Genomic DNA, 25,620 nt, shown 5'->3' with positions numbered 1-25,620 from the left:
CAAAGAAATAAGCTGAACAAAAACCAAATTGAATTTTAGTTTCTGTACACATCCCTAGAAAATAAAGAGTATGCAGACAGCACCTATTGCATGAAAGTGAAAGCGGGAAGACTCAGAGGACTCCATCCCTGGTGCAGTCCTGCCACGTTCCCACCTGGAAACCTGTGACCTGCAAAGAGATTAGAGAGGACAAATTAGACTTGAGCAGCAGTTCTGGACCCTACACGCATTGTAGAAGCATTGTAATGAATGATGATTCTTGCTCACTCTGGCTCTGGATTGCTATATAATAGAGTGTGGTGGATAAATTGTTCTTATTGAATGATCTAAAAACGTTTGATTGTATAAATTTTGGTTTTGTATGTTTTTAGTTATTTTTTGAATGTTGCTACTTGTAAGCCTCCTAGTAATAGGTAATTGAGAAATTTGTTAAATAAATAAATTCACTGACACGTACTGAAAGATGATGATCTCTCTTCACAGTTTACACTGTACTAGGATTTCTTTTCACAATACATTGGCAAAGTACTGCAAATCATGTTCTTTCCGTGGCCCAGATGCCTAAGGCCCATCAGAGAGGACTTAGGCACCTCCCACTGCATCCCAGGATGCACCAGGAAGGCGAAGGCCCACCATTTTGAAGAGGCGGATCTGCCAGCAGGAGGAAGTGGGCATCCCTCCTGCTGGATTTTCATTAAAAATGTATGGGGGGTATCAGGAGTTCACAGGGGTTTGCAGAGGCTCCAGCAACAGTAGGAAGTGGGCATCCCTCCTGCCTATCTTCAATTTAAAAATGGGGGGTCTGGGTGGCCGAGGCAGGAGGGAGTGGATTTGCTTCCTGCCAAATTCGGAGGTGTGGGATGTTGTCGGGAAGGGTGGGAGGGTTGGCTCCGGCACAACTTTGCATACAAAATTGTTTGAATATCAATCATTGTTTTCAAATCGGACTATTTACCGGCCCACGGCGACCCACAGGATTTTAACAGTGATTTTAGAGCATCCAGGCCTGGGTGACTAAAGAATTAGAGCAAAGACTTGCTGAGGATGTGGTTAATTTGGATTTCAGCAAAGCAATTTAAATTGTCTCATAAATAGACTTTTCTCAAAACTCATCAGTAAAATCCGTTGATGTAATGGCTGTAGTGGGATCAATTTTACTTTTACGGGCAATTCTCAGCCTAATAGCATACAACATATATGCATGCTATTTGTGAGAGAATCACTGGTAAAGGTGGGGAATTGTGCCTAGCATTTGCTCAGAAGAGTAATCACTAAGTACAGCTCTTCCCTCCTATCAAAAGTGGAAAAAACCCCAAAACATGCCCACGACTGCCACTCTCCCTGCCAGAAGCAACCCCTGCCATGATGGGCTCAGCCGGCAGGTAGAGCCGTGATGTCCACTCTCTGCCACTGCCCACCCTCACCCCTGAACAACCTCCCAGAGTTTAAATTGAATGACAGCATGAGGGATACCTAGTTCTTCCCGCTGAGGTCCCCTTCCTCCCAACAACCACCCCACACTCTAAGTTGAAGGATGGCAGGAGGAATGCCCACTCCCTCACATTGTTAGGGTCCCCTGCTCCCCCTTGATGATCCCCTGCATCCCACTCCCCCTACCTTGAAGATGGGCACCTTAGGTGCCTGGGCTAATCAGACCCTTAGGCCTCTCCCCTGTGCATCCCAGGATGCACTAGGAAAGGGAAGGCCTGCCAGGAGGGATGCCTAAATATTTTTGAAAGAGCCAAGTTTTCACTGATTGTCGAAATCTCATATGGTGCTTTATCAATCTACGTCCAGAATTGAGGCAAAGTGGAGAGCCTTAAGGGAATACACAGAACGATAAGTGACCTAATAAAGCTTGAGAAGAAGCTGAATGTCCGAGAGGTAAGATTCAGTGTCAAAATGAGCTGTCATGAATTCAGGGCCAGCCCCATCATGAGGTCCAATTGGGGGAGGGGGAAGTCAGCGAGTCTACAAAATACTCTTTGGTGTCAGCATGTGCCTCAAGGCCTTCTTGGTCCTGCTCTCTCCATACTTCCTATTTTGGAGGAGGTGGGATCTAGTTGACTTTGAACATGCATAGTTGCTTAGAATACAAACAGAAAATGTTCTTCACACATGCTGATTGCTCACTAATGCCACCCTAGAGGAATAAAGGAAGGGAAGCCCCTAAACACCTCAGGGGTAGGGGAGGAAAGAAAGATAATGCTGAACTCTTCAGGGGGAGAGGGACAGAGAAGGGAACATTCAGTGAGAATGGGAGATGCTGAATACCTTGAAGCAGGAGAGAGAGGAATGAAGAGGAGATGCTGAACACCTCAGAAGAGAGAGGAGAGTGAACAGAAGATGCTAAATACTTCAGGAGAAGGGGAAGAGAGCTGCTGGACACTTTGAGGCAGTGGTGGAAGGGAAAGAGAGAGATACTATACTAGACCCCTTTTGGAGGGGAAGACAGGAAATGGGGGTGCTGGACATGGTGTGGATGAGCTTTGAGCCACCCCACAGCTAAAGATTCACCTGAGGTGTCATATATGTATTCATCGGGGGAGCAGAAGTCTGAGGGAGTGCTGACAGCAGAAGCTGCCTCTGTGGTGGGGGGTGGGCAGGATCTGCGAGTATTGGATTGCAGGAAAGTTCTGTGTCTTAAAGCTTTACAGAAAACATGTGGGTAAAATTAATTCCCTGTATACTGTATAGACTTTATCAACTACCGAGTGAAGCAGATCGTCAATCCCTACTGTACCCAAATGTAAGTCACTTTGAGCTACTACTGATCTAAATCCACATCCAATATTCCATGAAGCAATACAAAAGACTACAACGTCACTCAGGACCTATAGAGCAATCCCACCATACAGGAGTCACAAAACAATGGCTTCTCAGACAAAAGGGCAGCACTGTGGACAATGCAGTGAGCACTAGAACACCAAGAATAAGAAGAACTTTATTCTTTTATACTGCCATAACCAAGCGTTCTAGGCGGTTTACACTCAAAAGAGCTGGACAATCAGCAAAATACAATAACACAGTAAAAAATGCAAATATTTGTAAAATAGAATTTCAATAATAAAACTCACTAAGTAATAAACTTATCGAACAAAGTGGTCTTAATTAATTTCCGATAACATAGCTTGCTGAATACATTTACCTAAGCAAGATTGTTGTCTACCAGCTTGAAATGCCAGGGTCCTATCTAAGAAGGTCTTATATCGACACCCATTAATTTTGGGATAAGCAAATAAGTAGAAGTTTCTAGTTTCTCTTGATGGTCTATGCAACACAAAATGAGCAAAAAGGTAAGCTGGAGACAATCCTGATATTAGCTTAAAGCAGATACAGGAAAATTTGAATAATACTCTTGCCTCCAAAGGCAGCCAATGAAGTAAGCGATAATATGGACTAATATGGTCATTCTTTTTAAACCAAAAATCAATCGAACAGCTGTATTCTGAATTATCCTTAATATCCTTAGGATTTTTTTGGGTGCCTCTAAATAGATGATGTTACAAGTCTAAAATAGATAAAACTAATGCCTGCACCAATAATCTGAACAATAAAGGATTAAAATATTTTTTTATGGTTCTTAATTTCTACAATGTAAAAAAGCATTTTTGTACCACTAAGTTCATGTGTTCTGCTAGTGTTAAATGTCGGTCTAGTGTGATTCCCAGAATTTTGATAGATTTAATAATCGGGTAGTCATGACCATTAAGATGAAGCAATGAGTTTGTTATTTGTCATTGGGACTAGCCAAGAAAAGTTTGGTCTTTTCCGTATTGAGTTTCAATTTGAAATTAATTGTCCACTGTTCTATCTGAGTCATAATAGAAGATATCTGGTTTAAAATTTCAGTGGTAAAATTATTTAGAGGGATTAAAATAGAAATGTCATCTGTGTACATATAAAATTTTACATTTAAACTCTAATAAATGTCTTCCAGGGGAAATGTAGATGATGAATAAGGTAGGCGATAGCGGAGAACCTTGCTTCATGAATGAGAATAGTTACCGTCACACACCTATTGGGAAACCAAACAAGTTAGAGAAATCCAAATGGATCAATAATTATAATAATTTATTTATAACCCGCTATACCTTAACAGTTCAGAGCGGTTTACAACAAAGTCTTTCATACTTACCTCATTGGATTATTGTAATACATGTCTGATAAGTTTTCCTGCCAAACAGATGAAACGATTGAAGATATTACAAAATGTTTCTGCTAAACATATTGGGGCGGGGGGAATAGATTTGATCATGTTACCCCGAGAACTGAATTGGTTGACAGTTGAGGCAAGAATTGAATTTAGAAGCTTGCTTTTTATTTTTAAGTGGGTTATGTCCATGTTATTTGATGGATTTCATACCATATATACTCGAATATAAGTCAATCCGAATATAGGTCGAGACCCCCATTTTCTCACCAAAAAGGAGGAAAAATGGTTGACTCGAATATACGACGGGCGGCTTAATATTCAAGTATCCTGTCCTGCCAGGCTCTCCACCCTGTCCATTGTATCTCCTCTCTACCAATATCCTGCATGTCGCCACCCTTTCTGTATGTGAGTGTAAATAAATAAAAGAGCACACTTGCCTAGAACATTAGTCGTGTTTCATAGCTCATGAAACTTGAATGTCATTGTGCTCCAGTTTCTGCACTCTGCATTGTAGTGAACCCTTCTTAACCCAACTCTGCCCCCAGGCTGTCAACACAACTCTAATTCCTGGACTCCACTGCACCTCAGCCCAGAATATGTCAATACTGTCTATTAGAACATAAAACAGTTTAACAAGCCAGTCCCCAAACGAAAAGCAACACGGCCCTGGATATGACAAAGAAAGCTTTAATAGCGTTCCCAAGTCAAGATTTCCTTAAACTGCTCTAATAATTATAAACAGAAACAGAAAGTGGATTTTTCTCAGGTGAGGCCTTCAGCCTGTGGTTTCCCTCTGAGTAGGCTTGTGTTGTTAGTAACGGCCTAAGTGCACACCCTCTGTGTCAGTGTTACACAACAAAGTCACAGGTAGGGATGGTGCCGAGTAATTTGCATGTCTCCTAAAAGCCGCTGGGTTGGTCAGACTGGATTAGAAGTTATTTGTAGGACATGCGGTGACTTGTACGGCCAAGAGAACAAGAGTCATAATTATTCCTCAGTCTTTCTCTCTAGTGCAGCTTCAGTCATGAATGAGAAAAAGAAAAAAAGGGTGCCGAGCTGGTACCTCAAGATGGCAAAGAGAGAGAGCGCTGATCAACTCTAGCTGGTATTACTTTCGCACTTCCAGTCTTCTCTGATTCTGACGCTCTCTTGAATTTGCTTCCTTTCACCCACTCTTGTTTTGAGCTGCCTCAATTACTGTAACTCTCTCCTCAGTGGTCTTAAGGCCCAAATTCTCTAAACGGCACCCTACGAACATAAGAATTGCCATTCTGGGACTGACCGAAAGTCCATCAAGCCCAGTCTCCTGTGTCCAACAGTGGCCAAACCTAACGCCGCCTAACCTAATTGTTTTAATTAGTATTAATCGGCATGGTAGGGCTGTATAGTCTTTTTCTGCCCTTGTTGTTTGTGTTTCTTTCAGATTCAGTTTTGAAATCCCATGCACTAGGTCGAAAGGTGGCCAGAAATGTAATGGCCCAGCTACCACTACTGCTGCTAAAACAGCTCTTCCCTTCATGCTGGCATCAGACTGGTCTTAGTCTCATGACACTTGAAACCACAAAACCAGTGCTGGAATTTGGGAAGAGCACAGCTCAGATTCACCAAGATCCACATACTGCCAACTAGCAGGGAACAGCTGCTCACCCAGCACTCAGAGTCAGCGAGATGTCTTTAACCCTACCCTACCCTTATTACATGGGGAAAATGTACATTTAAATTAACCCAACTACTGCTAGTACTAACCATCATCTCTATAGTGCTACTATTTGCACACAGCACTGTACACTGCCTTCTCTCTTAGTCTTTTGCAATTGCGTTTACTCTTCCCTGTCCAGCACATCTGCCGAAGGTGGAACAGCAAATACCAGACAAACATCAACATTTGTATAGTGCTACAAGACACAGGCAGTGCTGTACACCAAACGCATATGAGACAGTCCCTGCAATGACATGGAGATGGGAGATGGAAGAAGACACCTTTTTCCTTACTTGACCTACGGCGACAAGAGGGCATCCGCTAAAAATCAGGAGTGGGCGATTTCATGGGGACATTAGGAAGTATTTCTTCACCGAAAGGGTGGTTGATCGTTGGAATAATCTTCCACTCCAAGTAGTAGAGGCCAGCAACGTGCTCGATTTTAAGAATAAATGGGATAAACATGTGGGTTCACTTCAAGGAAGTGCTTAGGGGGGTGGGTTATTCGAGTGGGCAGACTCGTTGGGCCGTCGGCCCTTTTCTGCCGTCATACTCTACGTTTCTATCCACTACGTATCATTTCTAGACGTACACAGCACTGTACTCTGAACACGTAAGAGACAGAGCTTGCAGTCAATTTGAGACAAACGGGACAAATAAGGGATTAGGGAGTTATTTATTGCAGAAATGATTAAAACAGACTTGGGTACTGAACAGGTGACTAGGGGTTAGGGGTTAGAATGATGAGTGATGGAGAAAGCAGCAGAAAAGCATATCCTGGTGCTGTCAAGAAGTATCATTTTGCCCTTTGTGTTTCACAAAAACTAGAAGGATGCTGGGTTGCATAGGGAGAGGTATGGCCAGCAGGAAAAAGGAGGCATTGATGCCTCTGTATAAGACTCTGGTGAGATCTCATTTAGAATATTGTGTACAATTATGGAGGCTGCACCTTCAAAAAGATACCAAAAGGATGGAGTTGGTCCAGAGGAAGGCTATTAAAATGGTGTGTGGTCTTCGTGATAAGGCTTATGGGGACAGACTTAAAGATCGCAATCTATACTTTGGAGGAAAGGCGGGAGAGGGGAGATATGAAATACCTACGTGATGTAAATGCGCCTGAGTCGAGTAAGAGGGCAGAGGATGAAGTTAAAGGGTGATAGAAGGAAAGGGTGGTAGATGTGTGGAACAGTCTCCCGGAAGAGGTGGTGGAGACAGAGACTGTGTCGGATTTCAAGAAAGCCTGGGATAGGCACCTGGGATCTCTCGGAGAGAGAAAGAGATGATGGTTACTGCGGATGCGGAGACTGGACGGGCCATTTGGGCCTTTATCTGCCATCATGTTTCTCTAACCATAAAGCTCTATGACCTCACAATGCAGGTGTAAAGAGCCTTAGCCTATAGGAAGAGGAGATGCAAATGTTAAGAGCCTTAGCCAATAGGGAGAGGAGGAGATAGTGGATGCTGCGGATGGGCCATTTGGCCTTTATCTGCCTCATGTTTCTATGCTTACTATAGAAACAAAAACCCAATATCTTAGAAGAATAACTTGAAAGCATTTGCAGGCATTTTCCCTTTTTCCACAGAACTTTTCTAACTGTTCAGTGTAAATTTTACTGCCCCAAACCCTGAGCTGTAGTGATAAGTCATAAATTTATTTTTTATTTTTAGCATTTATATACCACTTATAGCCTAAACGGTTTACAGTCAGGTACTCAAGTATTTCTCTCTATCTGTCCAGGTGGGCTCACAATCTATCTAATGGACTTGGGGCAATGGGGGATTAAGTGACTTGCCCAGGGTCAGATGGAGCAGTATGAGATTTGAATCCTCTACCTCAGGGTGCTGAGGTTGTAGCTCTAACCACTGCATTCAAGGTTAGCGAATGGGTTTGACTGGGAGAGGGGAGATATGAGACAGAACATACACCTTGAATGGAGAAACTTCAGAAGAACGGGACTTGGGAGTGATCAAGGCTGCCAAACAAGTGCAGAAGGCCTCATCCAAGGCGAGGCAAATGATGGGATGTATCAATAGAAGCTTCGTCAGCCGCAAACCTGAAGTCATAATGCCACTGTATAGAACCATGGTGAGACCTCATCTAGAGTACTGTGTGCAATTCTGGAGGCCACATTACCGTAAAGATGTACTTCGAGCTGAGTCAGTCCAGCGAATGGCCACTAGGATGGTCTCCGGACTCAAGGGTCTCTCATACGAGGAAAGACTGGGCAAGTTGCAGCTCTACTCTCTAGAGGGGTGACATGATTGAGACATTTAAGTACGTCACAGGTCGTGTTAAGGTGGAAAACGACATATTCTTTCCTAAGGGACCTTCAGTCACAAGGGGGCACCCGCTCAAACTCAGAGGAGGGAGATTTGGTGGTGACACCAGGAAGTATTTCTTTACAGAAAGGGTGGTGGATCACTGGAACAAACTACCGGTGCAGGTGATCAAGGCCACTAGCGTGCTCGACTTTAAGAATAAATGGGACATCCACGTGGGATCTCTACGTGGGTCAAGCAGCACTCTGACTTAATGGGGTGGGACAGTAGAGTGGGCAGACTTGATGGGCTATAGCCCTTCTCTGCCGTCATCTTTCTATGTTTCTATGAGATTAGTCAAGATAGGGTAGGAATTGAGACAGAGAAGTTAGAAAGGACGCGAGGTTTGCTGAAAGGTGAAGCTTGACATACAGCTATCGGGAGGACACCAGCACATTGCTAAAGGAAACCATGAAAACTGAGGGGGGGGGGGGTTGAATGTGGGTCTGACAGCTTGACAAAGAATGGGGGGAAAAAATCTTAGTGTATCAGACACTGAAGGATCTTCGGCAGACCTCGGAGATGGAACCAGTGTAATTTCTTACTTCTGCTCTTCAAGCTTGTTGGGGTTGGTGGGTTAGGTTGAAGCAACTCTCACCCATGGGTGCCAGGGTTTCCGGGCAGACTAGGGAGAGTGAGGCGCAGTGGTTCACGCTACAACCTCAGCACCCTGGGGCTGTGGGTTTAAATTCTTTCCTGTTTCTAATTTTGCTGCAGGAGCTACAAATGCTTAAACTTAACCCCTGGGGAAAACTCTGATACAACGAATTAGAAAAGTCTGTTTGACACGGCATCTAGCAAAAGGCACTTTGCTAGCATTGGAGAGCTTCGCCAGCTCGTATGATTTTCTTGGGTAGAAAGGACACTGATGATAAGTTTGGATGCCTAGTTATCAATAACTCTTGTCTAGGGTTCAGCTTTTGAAAGACCACCACCTTTGGCACGTGGCCAATGTCAGGCCAGCCTTTGAAATCCACTAGGCCTAGCTAGGTCAGCTAGTTGCATTACATGGCATGACTTCTTGACATCAGAGAAAGCCCGGACATGTCCTCTTTTTAGATGACTGTCTGGGTGCCGGATGCACTTTCCAAAACCTGGTAGTTTATCCAGATTTTGGAAATCGCCAACCGCCCAGCCACTTCTGGAGGGCCTCTGAGCATTTGCAGACGACGTCACATGTACCCATTCATGCTGGGAGACCCTCCAGACATGGGAGACCCTCCAGACATGGCCCAGAGGTTGGGAGACCCTACAGACTTGGCCCGGAGGTCGGAAAACAAAGATGAGGCTTTGTGGGGGATGGGGCTACAGGCGGAACAGGGCGTGGCTGGAGACAGCATGGGGGTGGGGCTAGGGCCAGAATGGGATAGGTCATGTCTGGTAACCCTACTTCTGAGTCTTCTAGTCTACATATACCAACACAATTCAATAGTAAAAGATAATTAAGTGCTAATTTTAGAAGTAAATTTGAGAAGCAAAAGTGTCTAAAGAAAAGCACAGGGATGTTCTTTCCTAATCTGATTGTACTGTAGAGCAGGGCTGCCCAAGTCCAGTCCTCAAGATCTACTGGCAGGCTATGTTTTCAGGACATCCACAATGAATATGCATGAGAGAGATTTGCCTGCACTGCCTTCTTGGTATGCAAATCTCTCTCATGCATGTTCATTGTGGATATCCTGAAAACCTGGCCTGCCAGTAGATCTCGAGGACTGGACTTGGGCAGCCCTGCTGTAGAGACACTGTGTACACTTATTTTGTTTGATTTTGAATTGTTCTTAAGCTATTTCTGTTGCAAATGCACTTGCCTATATTCCTTTACAAAATTAATTTTTAAAAAGCTGCAAAAAGGATAATATAGAAGCACATATTTAAGCTTTCATAGTGCTGTACCTTTCTAATTCAAAAGTGGGTGTTGTGGTAGGGTGCAAAATAAAATGGTTGTTACCTTTCCTACAGAAATATTTAATTCTAACAAATGTGTAAATGGCTTTTAGTTAATGAACACACATTAAATATACCGTGACTAACTTAGAGTACAACAGTAGTAGGATTACCAGACGGCCGGACATGTCCTCTTTTTAGAGGTCTGTCCAGACAGTTTCCTGGACTGGAGGAAATTTGTCTGGGTTTTGGATTCACTCTCTCCAGAGTCGGGGACGGCTCCCCTGTCCCCAAGTACCTCCTCCAGCGCTGCAATTTCAAAACTTCTTCAGGCAGCTGGCAGTGTTAGCAAATGATCCAGCTGCCATTGCCCTGCACGGGAAGCCTTCACTCTGCAGCGCCTGCCTACAAAGAAACAGGAATTGCTGCAGAGTGAAGACTTCTGGGACAGGCTGATGGCTGCAGGAGCTATCCCCGACTCTGGGGATGGGTGGCTTATGGGCAGGATCCTCTTTTTTGACTTACCAAATCTAGTAACTGCAAGCAGGTCACAATCTACTTTGCAAAATCTTCCAGATTTGAGTTTGACGGAGTCTGAGCCAAAGTTGTTGGCTATCAGAAGAGCAGATAGCCAAAGTTGTTGAGGGACAGCTTCTGGAACACGTTGGAAAAGCTCGATGACATATGCTTAAAGCTGACAGATTCAAACAGTGTTTATTTGGTGTTAAAATTTCTTTTCCGCCTACAACCTAAGCTGAGCACAATAACACAGACACAAAATATTTCACATAACTTTCATAACAAAACAAATTACAACAAATAACCCTGCTACATGCCCCTCTCTCTCTTTAGCACCCCATGTGGCCGACTGAGTAATAGGCCAGAGATGGTTTATCTCATATGGGTAGGTGCTTTGGTCACAGGCACAAAAAAGAAAAAGAGAATATTTGACTAAAAATTAAAAAACCTGGAGGACATATCTGAAGAAGTCCAAAGGAGGCCTTAAAAGAGGACATATAGTAGCCCTCTATTGGGACTGCTGGAATGAATTCATGGCAAAGATCCAGGCGAAATGTTAAAAAGTTCTAGCACTAGCCCAGACAACCAGGAGAGTCAGCTTGTCACCACAAATGCAAACAGTAGGGGGCAGGCTAACAGAAACAAGTACTGTAACTGAGAGGCTACAAGTTCTGTAATTGACTAGCAGCCCTTGCAGAAATAAAAGCGTTCCTGCAGCCACCACTTCCTTTTAGACGACAGCACAGCAGGGGAATTCTGCTCCAGCCCTCCCTTCCAGGCAGCTTGAAGGGTTAAGTCTGGAGTAGAGAGTTGTACTGGGTCAGAATTTTCACTCCATCCCCACCCGTGCTCACAGTTCTCTGTTTCATCTCAACCACAATAGCCTCCTGTGGTTTTTGGACGGTATTTATTATTCAACCGATGAATGTTCCAAGCCTGAGTCTGATGTTCCAGCTGCCTCTCTCCAAACGTTCCAAGCTTTATTCTGGAATCAGAAAAGCTTTAGACTACACTCCTGCAGGAAAATCACATCAACTTCTTCCATCCCTATGGGAATCCCACTGTAACTTCTTCCTTATCTGCGGAATTCCCACAATCCTCATCCCCTTGCAACCTCTAGCCAGAAGCAGAGCAAAGAGCAGCCCCTCTTCTCTCATGGCTCCCACCCCTTCCACGGACTCCACAGTTCCACTAAGCCCTGCCTGCAGCCAAGATTGGCTGGCAGGAACAGAGACATTTATTTTGCATCAGCAGCTGTAAAGCTTTTAAGGAAGCATGGAAAGACTCCTGAGAGTTGGTTGGAAGCTCTGTTCAAAGGATCCTATGAAAAGAAATGGAGAATGACGGCCTAACCACCTTGCTGCAATACCAAAGCTCCTTCGCCCTGCTCACAATCCTGACATTCTCGTCTCTTCTATCCTCCTACTTCTGCTTGCCCAATCCTATCTGCTCTTTCCTTCTACTGACTGATCAAAAGGATTAAACAAAAAAACGAAAACACCATTTTTAGGCTTGTTTCCACTGGTGTAAGCCAATGTCAACATTCGGGGAATTTCTTTCTGAAAGCACTGGCTGTTATCACATCAGCTAATCTTATGAAACACTGTGCTCATAAAGTGCTGATTTTTATTTTAACCCTTTGCTGGTTGGAATGCTATAAAGTCAAGAAACCAGAAGAAAGAGCTCTGACTTTTAAAAATACACGCTCCAAGGCCCAATCTCTTCCTCCCCAAACAGGTCCACTTTCACAGACGGGAAATCTCTAACTAACTGCAGCTGTTTGCTATTTCTGAAACCATTATTCCATAAATGTATATATGATTTGCTACGGTTAGTTCTGGAATGTTTCTCACCCAAAGTCATCACCAACATCTTTTTTCACATCAAGCAGCATTATGGGGTAAAGATCTAGAACAGGGGTGTCCAACCTGTGGCCCCGTGAAGTATTTTGTGCGGCCCCGGTCAAGGGAGATGCAGTGTTTTCCTCTGCTGCCCCCAGGTGTTTACCATCTTGCCGGCTCCCTCCTCTGTCTTGCTGCAGCGTTTGCACAGACCCCAGAAACTTTTTTTCGGCCAATGCGGCCTAGGGAATCCAAAAGGTTGGGCACCCCTGATCTAGAACAACTGCTCGTGCCTACAACTTATAGGGAATTCAGGAAACGCCTAAAAACACATCTGTTTCTGAAATACTTAGGAAACCAACCTATACAACCTTAGTCCTCAACAAATGATCTCTAGAACTGTTAATCACTAATTCTGAACTTTGTTTATTCCACTCAATCTGTAACATCTCTAATCATTGTAAACCGCATAGAACTTCACGCTCCTGCGGTATATAAATTGTTATTATTATATATATATTATGGGGGTTGTGGTGGGGGATTCTCTATAGTGATATATTATGGGGGTTGTGGTGAGGGGATTATCTATAGTAATTTATTATGGGCTGTGGTGGACGGATTCTCTATAGTGTTTACAACTACATTAATGGAGCTAGAGGCTAGACTGACCTATGACGCCTTTAGAAAAGCCATAAAAACTGCCTTATTCCACAGAAATATCACCTAAAAAGTATCTACACCAAACAATAAATCAAATTCTATTATTTCAAATATGTCCACTCCTGCGTATAAGTCTGAAATTTTTAACAATCTGCATATTGTAACTCGCTGACTGTCCAGCTCTCTTCAATGTGAACCGCCTAGAAGTCTCACGACTATGGCGATATAGAAGAATAAATTTATTATTATTATTATGGTGGTTGTGGTGGGGGGGATTCTCTAAACTGATATATTATGGGGGCTCTGATGGGAGATTCTCTATAGTGATATATTATTGGGGTTGTGGTGGGGGATTCTCTATATTGATATATTATAGGGGATGTGCAAAGGTTGGGTGTTTCCTATTGTGTTAGATTATTTGTAGTGTGCAAGGGTGGTGGGTACTCTATTTTCCTATATTATGCAGGATGTGCAAGGCTTGGGGGTTCTCTATTTTCGTAAGGATGAGGGTATTTTCTATTTTCTTACATTATATGAGATGTGCAAGGATGAGGGAATTCTCTATTTTCCTATATTATGTGGGATGTACAAGGGTTGGGGGTTTCTCTATTTTCCTAAATTATATGAGATGTGCAAGGATGAGGGAATTCTTTATTTTCCTATATTATGCGGGATGTGCAAGGGTTGGGGGGTTCCTATTTTCCTATATTAAATGAGATGTGCAAGGATGAGGGAATTCTCTATTTTCTTATATTATGTGAGATGTGCAAGGATTGGGGGTCCTCTATTTTCATAAGGATGAGGGTATCCTCTATTTTCCTATATTATGTGGGATGTGCAAGGGTTGGGGGATCCCTATTTTCCTATATTATATGAGCTGTGTTAGGATGAGGGAATTCTCTGTTTTCCTATATTATGCATGATGTGCAAGGGTTGGGGAGTCTCTATTTTTCTATATTATATGAGATGTGCAAGGATGAGGGAATTCTCTATTTTCCTATATTATGCATGATGTGCAAGGGTTGTGAGAGTCTCTATTTTTCTATATTATATGAGATGTGCAAGGATGAGGGAATTCTCTATTTTCCTATATTATGCATGATGTGCAAGGGTTGTGAGAGTCTCTATTTTTCTATATTATATGAGATGTGTAAGGATGAGGGAATTCTCTATTTTCCTATATTATGCATGATGTGCAAGGGTTGTGAGAGTCTCTATTTTTCTATATTATATGAGATGTGCAAGGATGAGGGAATTCTCTATTTTCCTATATTATGCATGATGTGCAAGGGTTGTGAGAGTCTCTATTTTTCTATATTATATGAGATGTGCAAGGATGAGGGAATTCTCTATTTTCCTATATTATGCATGATGTGCAAGGGTTGTGAGAGTCTCTATTTTTCTATATTATATGAGATGTGCAAGGATGAGGGAATTCTCTATTTTCCTATATTATGCGGGATGTGCAAGGGTTGTGAGAGTCTCTATTTTTCTATATTATATGAGATGTGCAAGGATGAGGGAATTCTCTATTTTCCTATATTATGCGGGATGTGCAAGGGTTGTGAGAGTCTCTATTTTCCTATATTATATGAGAAATACAAGGATGATGGAATTCTCTATTTTCCTATATTATGCAGGATGTGCAAGGGTTGTGAGAGTCTCTATTTTTCTATATTATATGAGATGTGCAAGGATGAGGGAATTCTCTATTTTCCTATATTATGCGGGATGTGCAAGGATGAGGGAATTCTCTGTTTTCCTAATTATGCGGGATGTGCAAATGTTGGGGGGTCTCTATTTACCTATATTATATGAGATGTGCAAGGATGAGGGAATTCTCTGTTTTCCTAATTATGCGGGATGTGCAAATGTTGGGGGATCTCTATTTACCTATATTATATGAGATGTGCAAGGGTTAGGGGGTCTCTATTTTCCTATGTTATATGAGACGTGCAAGGGTTAGGGGGTCTCTATTTTTCTATATTATATGAGATGTGCAAGGATGAGGGAATTCTCTGTTTTCCTAATTATGCGGGATGTGCAAATGTTGGGGGGGTCTCTTATTTACCTATATTATATGAGACGTGGAAGGGTTGGGGGGTCTCAGTTTTGATCTATGATGCAAGAAGTAGTGCCGTGTCCTTGGGTCACTTACCCTCTGCTCTGTCTTTGTTCTCCCCTCAGCTCTTCAGCCCCTGCCGCGTCCTCGGCTCCTCCTCCTCCGTCTTATCATGTTCGGTCCGGGAGCCTCCGCGATTCGGACAGACAGAACCGAAAGTGAGACAAGCCGAACCCAAATCGCCGAACCTCCCCGCGCCGCTTCCGTCTTCCTCTCCCTTGGGGGTTCCAGAGCCACAAGGCTGCCGGGCAGCCAATCAGAGCCGCGCTCCTCCCCCCCCCCCCCCTCCGATGTTTAGGGTCCTGTAAGAGGACACACGGACGCGCTTTGCACGCCCCCGCTGCCCGAGATGTGGGATCTTCTGAGCAGCATCATGGCCCTGCAGCTCTTCTGGATGGGGACCTGCCTCTTGGAAGCTTTAACCTTCTTGCAACTCAATTAGGGAAGGCAAACGAAAGCCATTAGCAGTGGTCAGTGACCTGGCAAATCCCTATCATTAAGTTATACATCCAAGTCACAAGTTGATAGAGTTAGGGAGAAACAGAGGATAATTTCACCCGACTCATACACAGATTTCTCAAATAAAATACGTCCCTACAAACACAGATGTGCAACAGGTCTCAGGCCTGAACAACTTGTCCGTTTTCTTCTTCGTGCTGATCCATGCATTTCATTCCCAACTCCACCCAAGAATGAATGTAATCTGTACCTGGACATAAGAGCTGCTTTACTGAATCAGACTACTATCCCGTTTCCAACAGCGGCCAAAAAGTGGCACGATTTCAGGTCTTCCTTAATGAACTTTTCCTCCAAGAATTTGTCCAAAACTTTTTTTAACCTAGCTACGTTAACTGTGTTTACCACTTCCTCTAGCAATGAGTTTTGGAGCTTAACTAAATATCGAGTGAAAAAATATTTTCTACTATTTCTTGTAAATACACCACTGTTTTATGTAACTTCATGAAGAGTCCCCTAGTCTTACTTTGGGCTCGATTCACTAAGCAAACCAATCGTGTACCAATCGGTTTGCGCTCACTTTCCGACTACAGCTCGATTCACTAACCTTCCTCCAGACCCCATCCGCACCCGATCCGATCTGTGCATGTAAATTTCTTAAGGCATCGATTCATGAAACCATTTCGTCCAAACCGACTGGTCTTTCCGATCCAAAAAGTTTCGACTGCTGAGGACCAGTCGCTTTACATCCTCGCCGACTATTCCTGCCTAGCAACTGCCGCGTGCATGTTAAGAACCCCATTAAAAATATATATCTACCCTGCAAAAAAATCCAAAATATATCTAGACTTTAAATATATGTAAACTATCATGTACATAAGCGTTATAAATCTTTTTTTTATTTTTTTGGAATGCGCATAGCAAGCGCGGGAGTGAATCGCGGATTCACTCTGTGCTCTCTTTGCGTATTGTACATTTCATATATCAATGCCAAATTTTTAAAAAATCAAAAATAACTTCCTTCCAGCTAAATTGTCACATGCATCTGACGTCACGGGGTCGCCTTTGGTTGCTTTGTGCTTCACGGTAGAAAGAGCTGCACAGCCTCCTGGGATTCGTAGGCTGCATGTAACAGCACGTGATCCCAGCGCATTCAACTGCTGTTAACTCGGTCCATGAGGTTTATCTGCTTGCAGTAACACCAGAAACTTCTGCTGGCAGGCAGGAACAGGTGCTTTCTTTCTTCTGCAACACTGCAGAGAATGCGCCAAGGGAGCGGTCCTGTGCAGCCTAAAGGGAACACTGGCTTTCTGATCTTTTCCACCAGTGAGTGGCAAGGCAGAACTAGTGTGGTAATGGAATCAAATTCCTCCTCACTTATTCAGTTAAAATATTTGTAATGCATCCATTTTGTAAGAACTGCCGGAAAGCAGTTCCACCCCAGTCGGGCAGAAATTAAATTCAAGCAGAACATAGTACTCAAATGAGCTGAGCACAGGACAAGTGTAAAATGTGAGTTTCCTCCCACCTGTAATAGGAAACAGTTCATTGAAAGAATAGACCTCAGGACAGAGACCCTCCTGGTCCCCGATCAAAACGGATCTCGAGACTATGAGTGATCTGCACGGGGCAGGAGCGTAGGAAGATCACTCTTGCCCCGAAAGCCCGCTAGACCACCAGGTACGGTTCCGGGGAAGGTCCAGTTTTCTGGGGGAAGGCGGGGGGTGGGTCAGAACCGGCCCGAATATTACTCACGGCTTTTTAATATTCGTGGGCCAGCTCTGCCCCTAACCCCCGCGAATATTGAGGGAGAAGAGTAATTGTGTTTTCAGCATTTTCCTAAATGAGCTCCTATCTCTACATTTTCGGATTTGACCAACCAGGCTATTCCACAACTTAAACCCTGCACATGTAAAAGTCATGGCATCCGTTTCCACATATTTAGGGTTAGCCTTCGTTTTTAGCAATTCTGAACTTTCAGAGCGCAATGATCTTAATGGTTGATACTCAGACATCAAACCATTAAAAAATTCAGGGATCGTACCATATAAAAATTGGTGACATATCATAATTGCTTTGTATTGAATTCTGAATGCAACTGGCAGCCAATGCAATTGTCGGAGATATGGACTAATGTGCTCAGATCTTGATGTTCCAGTTATCAATCTAGACACAGCATTCTGTACCACCTGCAAAGCCCTACACCTGGTCTTAGTTATTCCCAGGTACAGGACATTGCAGTAGTCCAGACGCTTGTACAACAGCTCGAAAGTCAGATGGCAACAACATATGTGCAAAGCATATTTGCACGGTCTTTATCACCGGACAACCCATTGTAAGTCCTGGATCCAGTTTTTATCCAGTTTTACTCCCAGGACTGTCATAGACACCCTCACCGGTAATACCTCATCCATCCAACACTGATCCCTCCCCAGCCCCACCCTAGGAACACCTCCACTCGGGTACATTGCCAAAAAAGACATTTCGACTTTGAGGGGGATTTTACATTTTATTTTAAAAACTTTGTATTTTTACAAACTGAAGTGCTGAAAAACAAATGCAATATAACATAATGACCTCCCTCCCCCCAACACAATAAAAAAGCCTGGGTCTAACAAATCTAATACATAGTCTTTTTTAACAAAGATCAAAATTCAATCCTGTTCATAAATCAACCAATCTAATGACACCCAGATCTTTCTAAATACCAAAAACCTCCGTCTCTTAACTGCAGGAATTTCTTTGTACATCCCAGTGAGACACAGTCTTCTACCTCTATTTACAGACAAAACAATATTGGTTTTCCACTCAGACACTATAGACTATTTAGCTTTGGCTTTAAGTAAATCAAACAGCTCAGCCAGCTTCTTACTTAATGAACGAGAAACTGACTGATCCCAACACAACCACCAGTTCTAATACCTGTATTTTACTGTAAACCGCTTAGATCTGTAATATGCTTAAGCAGTATATCAAATGTTAATAAAACATATAACCTAATACACTTATAATTCTATCCCATATTAAGTTCATACAGGCAAACAGCACATGAGTGGGAGTCCCCACAAGCAACCCAGAAGACCCGGCCTTCATTAGAAGCACTAGCTCCCAGTTTGGAAGGGGTCCATAAGCCTCTGTGAGCCAAATAATACAGCGACCGAGTACTTTAGTCCAAAAAGTTTCCCAGCATGGCTCAGGAAGACCCTTCCCCAAAACAAACATGTTTTGAGGCTCATTTTAAAAGCTCATAGACTTACAAAGTTACATAAGGCGTATCACTAACTTTGTAAATCTATGTGATTTGGAAATGAGCACCTTTGACCTTTAAAATAAACCCCCATGCACCTTAAGTGCTACTTGAAAACAGCCAAAATTCTATTACATTACATTATCATTTATATACCACATAACCTGATTCAATTCAATGTGGTTCACAACTCCAAGAATCTGAGACAATCTCAGGAATTACACACAGTGACAGATTATGCAGGACTTTACAGCCCTGCATTATAATTGCAATTCTACATTAGGGTAAAAGGAAACTGACTGGAAATAAAACCAAGGAAGATCTGCCAGAAATAGGGGTTATCCAGCTTACACCCCCAACCCTCCACATACCAGTGTCTGAATTTTAAAATAGAAATTGTTTGGATAATACACTGCCTAAGAACACATTGAAAGAGAATCAACGACAAAGCAGTGGCAAATTATCTGCTCACAGTACCTTTGGAAAAAGACACTTTTCTGGTGTTACGACGAAGCTGAGTCTTTGTCCTTCTCTGCTCTGTGTGCCATAGACTTGATCCTGCACATGGTATGGTTCCTCTGAAAATCCTGGCACGCAGCAGTCTTTAGATGTGAATCATACACCTGCTGTACTTGAGAACACAGGCTTGGTTCTGGGATGGGCTCGAACAATTTTTTCCAAAACCTTATGGAAGACCATTTCAACAGTGCCACCCAATGGCCAATAAAGGCGAATGAGCAGCAACATTCACAGTGAGATTGATTGACCTGCAGGTGGAGAACATGCGATGCAGAGCGGCCCTGGTGCAAGGTGAGTTAAAACTAGGTGATCCGTGTTTGTAACTAAAAGTTAGGGAAAGGAATGAACAAGTGATCTGTGAATTCAGAGTATACATGAAGAAAGAGTTAGGATTGCATTTTGCTAAGGGATCACTGGGTTCAATCACCCGTTTTCAGTCCGCCGTGGAGGTTGCATGTGTTACTTCGTCTCCCGTTTCCTCTCCTCTTCATAGAAGACAAAGAGCCAGGTTGTTTCTCCGCTGTGGCCTTTAAGGGCTGGAGAGATGACAGTCTGGCAACAGAATTGCATCTGCTATAAAAAGAGCTTCACATGACCATCTCCTGAGAATGGCCCAACCCAGAGCTACAGCTACTGTTTCAGTCCAATCTAATTTAGGAACTGGCTTTCTGAAAGCTGAAGGCAGATTTTACAAGAGATAAAACAGCATACAATTACAAAGAAATTATCTTCCTCATTGGGCTTTATATCACATTTATGGATATTCCATTTATCATGGTTTATACTCCAAATATAACAAACAGCTAGAAATTATCACCATAATTGTAAGCCTAAATATTTATGAAAAATCATGTCTTAAGGAAGAAAGTTAGCATATCCCTTAATTCTTGCAGTAGTTTATTCCAATAAAAGGAACCCGGAGTGCTAAAAGCTTTATTTCTCCATTTCACCCTGAGACAATGGACCTGTTTTACAAAGCCGAGCTAGCGGCCCCAAAGCCCATAGAGATTTAAAGGGCTTCGGGGCTGTTGCCACACGGCAGCTGCTAGCACGGCTTTGTAAAACAGGCTGAATGTTTTAAGGCAGGGACATATTGATGAATCATATTTAATAAAAGTCCAGGGGAATGAAAATTGAGTAGCTTTGATATCATAATCATTAGCTTACGTTCTTTAATAGGTAACCAGTGAACGTCTCTATCCCATCTACATTTTTCCCCATCTAAATGCTCTATTCTAAACATGAAGGGCATAGAGAAAGTGGAGAGGGACAGATTCTTCAAACTTTTGAAAACTACAAGAACGAGAGGGCATTCGGAAAAATTAAGAGGGGACAGATTCAGAACCAATTCTAGGAAGTTCTTTTTCACCCAAAGGGTGGTGGACACCTGGAACGCGCTTCTAGAGGGTGTGATAAGGCAGAGTACGGTATTGGGGTTCAAGAAGGGATTGGATGATTTTATGAAGTAAAAGGGGATTGAAGGGTATAGATAAAGAACTACTATACAGGTCCTGGACCTGATGGGCCACCACGTGAGCGGACCTCTGGTCTGACCCAGCAGAGGCATTGCTTATGTTCTTATGTTTTAATAGTCTACCTTTGGTCATTAGATACAACACATTACAGTAGTCAAGTAAACTCATCGAAAGTGTAGTACCCAAAATTCCATAAAAGGCTGAAGTTGTCTAATCAACCCGAGTTTCCAAAAAAAAACCACCAACCTTTTTCTAATGTGAGCAATCTGTCTTTGACTTATTACATGATTTACATTACATTAGTGATTTCTATTCCGCTTGTGCCTTGCGGTTCTAAGCGGATTACATTAGAAGATGGCTGGTCATTTCCAGGCGATGACAATACAATTCTTTACATTACTTTACAAACTTTGCATACCTAACTTTACATAACTTTTCGTGCATCACTTTACATAACTTTACGTGGAATTACTTTGCGTTACTTTAAATTCTCTTTACAGTTCTTGCATAACTTGCATTAACTTTACATAACTTATCATACATAACTTTATATAACTTTACATGGAATTACTTTGCATTACTTTACATTATCTTTCCAGTACTTGCATAACTTACATTACAATTATTTTACATAGCATAACTTTATATTGCAGAAAAGCTAGGATCTGTTTTTTAAATTGTTATATCTGACGTGAAGAGATATTTGGAGGAAACAGTGTTTCCAGATAAGAATTGACTTATCGTCCTTTGCGACTAGAATAGATGTTGCCTGTGGAGAGGAATTGCAGGAGGTTTCGAAAGGTGAGAGGATGAAGGTAAATTATATTGTTGGGATGTGTTTTTTGAATAGAATGGTTTTGATATCTTTTTGAAACGCTTTATAGTCAGTAGTAGTGATCAGTAACTTGGATATGGTGGGGTCAATTTTCGCGGCCTGTGTAGCCAGTAGGTTGTCATATAGTTTTTTGCGTCTTGTGCCTTTGAGTGGGGGGTAGGTGAATGGGATCTGGGTTCTCCTAACTCTAGATGAGAGGTTTCGGTTTAGGCGGCTGTTTAGGTAGAGAGGTGCTGTTCCGTTTAGTGCTTTGAATAATAGACAGTATAGTTTGAATTGGGTTCTTGCTCGTATCGGTAGCCAGTGCGAGTCGAGATAGGCATTAGTGATGTGATCATATTTCCCTAGTGAATAGATGAGTCTGAGAGCTGTGTTCTGTACTGTCTGTAATTGTTTGATCATGTAAGTGGGGCATGGTAGATAGAGGCTATTGCAGTAGTCTACGAGTCCTAGTACAAGTGATTGCACTATGATCCTGTAATGTACTTTGTCAAAGTATTTTCTTATTTTCCGCAGGTTGGGCATGGTGTAGAAAGCTTTTTGGATTGTTTCGTTGGTATGAATCTGCATTGTGCAGCTCCTGTCTATTGTTACTCCCAGAATTTTGAGCGTGGGCTGTATAGGGTATTTGATTGCATTTGTCACCAATTCAGTTAAGGTTGGTTCTTTGTCTTTTTCTAGCAGAAGGAATTTGGTTTTCTCCGTGTTCAATTTCAGTTTGTGGTTCGTCATCCATGTTTCTACCGTTTCCAATGTTGTTTTCAGTCATCCTGATGAATTGGGGTCTTGAATATTGAAGGGGAGAAGGATTGTTATGTCGTCTGCGTAGCTGAATGATATTATATTGTGGGTGTCTAGGGTAGTGCCCAGTGAGGATACGAAGAGGTTGAAAAGTATGGGTGATAATGGAGATCCTTGCGGTACTCCGCAGGGGTTTGACCAGGGGTCCGATATGAGATCTTTTGTCTTTACTTTATATGTTCTAGTTTTAAGGAAGCCTTGAAACCAGTTGAGTACCATCCTGAGATCCCTATGGCATCTAGTATCTGGAGTAGTATTGAGTGATCCACTAGGTCGAATGCTGCTGAGAGATCTAGTTGGATGATTAGTATCCTGTTTCCTTTACTGAGGTATTGACGGGCTATATCCATTAGCGATACAAGCAGTGTCTCCGTGCTGTGGTTTTTTCTGAATCCTGATTGTGATGCATGTAGTATGTTGTGGTCATCTAGATAGTTGGAGAGGTATTGTGCTACAAGACCTTCTAGTAGTTTGACATATAATGGGATTGAAGCTATGGGTCTGTAGTTGGCTGGGTTATTGTGTGGGGCTTTGAGGTCTTTCGGTATGGGGGTGATAATAATCTCGCCTAGTTCTGGTGGGAACTGACCATCTGTGAGCGTGGATTGTAACCAGATCATGAGGTTGGCTTTGAACTTGGTGGATGCGGTTGTTAGCAGGTACGATGGGCAGTTGTTTAGGTCACATGATGTTTTACTGTATTTGTTGTAGAGTCGGATCATGTCGTTCCATTGTACTTTAGGGAAGTTAGTCCACGTTCTGTCTGCTACTAATGCTTCATCTGTTGTTGGCGTTATTATAATCTCATCGAGGATGGTTAATGAATTGTTGAAGGTGGATCTGATATTGGTGATTTTGTGCTTGAAGTAGTCTGCTAATTGGTGGGCTGAAGGAGATTGGTTACCTTGGGTAGCTAGGAAAGGTTTAGTGTCAGTGAGTTTTCTTACAAGATTGAAGAGTATTTTTGAGTCTGGATTTTCAGTGCCAATTAGTTTGGAGTAGTATGCTTTCCTTTTTTCCTTTAGTTTGATATTGTACTGTTTGATTTGGTTTCTCCATGCTACTTTTGTTTGGTCTTGTTTCTGTTTTTTCCATATTCTTTCGAGGTGTCTACATTGCCTTTTTAGATGGAGTAGTTCGGAGTCGAACCATTTGTCTGAGGGTCTACAGATTTTGTTTTTAGTTTTTATTGGTGCTAGCTCGTTCATAGTAGCTTCACTTAGGGTACGCCAGTGGATTACGAATTCTTTGGGGTTGATGTGGTCGATTGCTGGGTCTACCGTATCCCAAAAGGTATTAGGATTGATTTTCTGTCGGGTGTTGATGAGTGTTTTTTGGGGTGCTGGTTTGTGGTTGTTTTGAGCCCAGTTTATAGTGAAAGTGTATTTGTAATAGCCTTCCTCACTATTCCTGGAAGAAGGTTTAAAACCTATGGCCCTAGCCCTGTCGTGTGAATGGTAGTGTTTGTAATGGTTTTCCTCATCCCCCCATTCTGGGTCTGTGCCATCTTCAGGAGTGCTGACAGCTGGCCTTAGCAACCCCCTTTTTAGGCCTCTTGCTACCCTTTCTGCCCACTCTCACAGGAGCCACATCATTCCCAGTGCCTGATTGGTCACAAAAGGCAACGTGGTAGAGTGAATGGTGTTGAGATGGTGGAAAATTTTCTTGAGATCTGGGTTAGGACTCTTACCTGCATGGAAGAAGAAGTGCAGATATGAGCAGGCCTACAGTATGTCCCCAAAAAAACAGAATTGGGGAAGTGTAAGTCGCATCATACTGATGAGAGAGGAGGACCAGCCAGAGCAGAAGCCAACACTTGAGCATATGATCGGCGTATATTGTGTACCTTCTTCTAAGGCGTACACATACACACTTGAAGGAGCATGCCCCGCTCTTTGTGTGAGTACACCCAGTTCTAGCTCAAAATTAAGCTTCACTTCTGGGTACTAGGTAGGAGGAGGAATGACATCACTTCTGGGTACTAGGTAGGAGGAGTGAAGGGATGGTGTTAGCAGCCTGACCATGGGCAGTCTGTAGGAGAGAGCATAAGGAAAGCAGCGGTAAGTGGAACATTCAATGCTAAGATGTCTTCCTAACTCCTACTAAGACACAAAGCTCAAGCAATCATGGCACAAGGTAAGAATGTAACAGAAAATAGGTAAGACAAAAAACAAATTACAATTCTAACAAAGCAATAATACATATACATATGCAAATTTATTTAGTTCTTTAGCCCATCCTCCCCAAAAAGCTCAGAGTGGGTTACAAAATTTGCATGCATCATAAACACATAAAATCCTCATTAATTACAAGATAACCAAAACTCATCTTGCAATTTACATCACTTCATACTCTTATCAGTAGAGCACATCAGTATGCGTACAACAGAAAGGCAGAATTCCAATACAGACGCTATGGAGAACGTGTCACTCTATGACATTCATGTCTTTACCATTTTGGGACACAGATCGTAGAAATCTGCCCAGGGAGAGTGTGGTACAGTGGTTAAAGTTACAACCTCAGCACCCTGTGCTTCTCCTTGTGACCCTGGGCAAGTCACTTAATCCCCCCATCGCCCCAGGTACATTAGATAGATTGTGAGCCCACAGGGACTGACAAGGAAAAATACTTGAGCCGTTTTGAGCCTTCGTCATAGTGCTTTTTCCATCATTTTGTGCTCCATAGTCTGAGGATCTTCTATGCTTTATTAGCTTCACTGACATCATTATTTTTGTTAACAGACTAGTGGGAAGTGGTTTGTTTTTGGATTGACTGTTTTCATTCCTGCTTTTTTTTTTTCTTTTGACTTTGTTTTGGAGTAATCTCAAGAGTGCACCAAGCTTCCCCTAAATTTTTAGGGGAATGAGTCTTGCCAGCTCTGCTGAAGTGCAGGTGAAAAGGAAAAGAGCAATCGGTCGGTTTCAGCCCTCTGATAAGTCTCGGAAGGCCATGCCCCCTTTTGACTCTGTTTTCATGTACAGTGCTACCTTGGTTTGTGAGCATAATTCGTTCCAGAAGCATGCTCGTAATCCAAAGCGAATTTCCCCATAGGAAATAATGGAAACTCAGACGATTTGTTCAACATCTCAA

At 42.7% G+C, this 25,620-nt stretch overlaps 1 protein-coding gene across 5 annotated transcripts in view; it reads right to left on the bottom strand.

Annotated features, from left to right (window-relative positions):
- ARHGEF10L (Rho guanine nucleotide exchange factor 10 like) overlaps positions 1-19,639 on the bottom strand; it is a 104,702-nt gene extending 85,063 nt beyond the window's left edge. Inside the window, exons 1-2 of one of the 5 annotated variants that reach the window (XM_033921439.1) lie at positions 19,378-19,639; positions 84-169 (exon numbers count right to left, since the gene is read on the bottom strand). In XM_033921439.1, the coding sequence (XP_033777330.1) occupies positions 84-126 (43 nt within the window). In that variant the 5' untranslated portion in view covers positions 127-169; positions 19,378-19,639. Of the gene's footprint in view, positions 1-83; positions 170-15,233; positions 15,414-19,377 lie in introns of those variants that run through there. The other 4 variants (XM_033921433.1, XM_033921435.1, XM_033921436.1 and 1 more) reach the window with 4 other exon arrangements.
- Positions 19,640-25,620: the final 5,981 nt, after the last annotated feature.

The sequence above is a fragment of the Geotrypetes seraphini genome, chromosome 15 (genome assembly GCF_902459505.1).
Source record: "Geotrypetes seraphini chromosome 15, aGeoSer1.1, whole genome shotgun sequence".
Taxonomy (NCBI): Eukaryota; Metazoa; Chordata; class Amphibia; order Gymnophiona; family Dermophiidae; genus Geotrypetes; species Geotrypetes seraphini.
The sequence above is the reverse complement of the archived record's forward strand: the minus strand, read 5'-3'. Positions and strand labels throughout refer to the sequence as shown.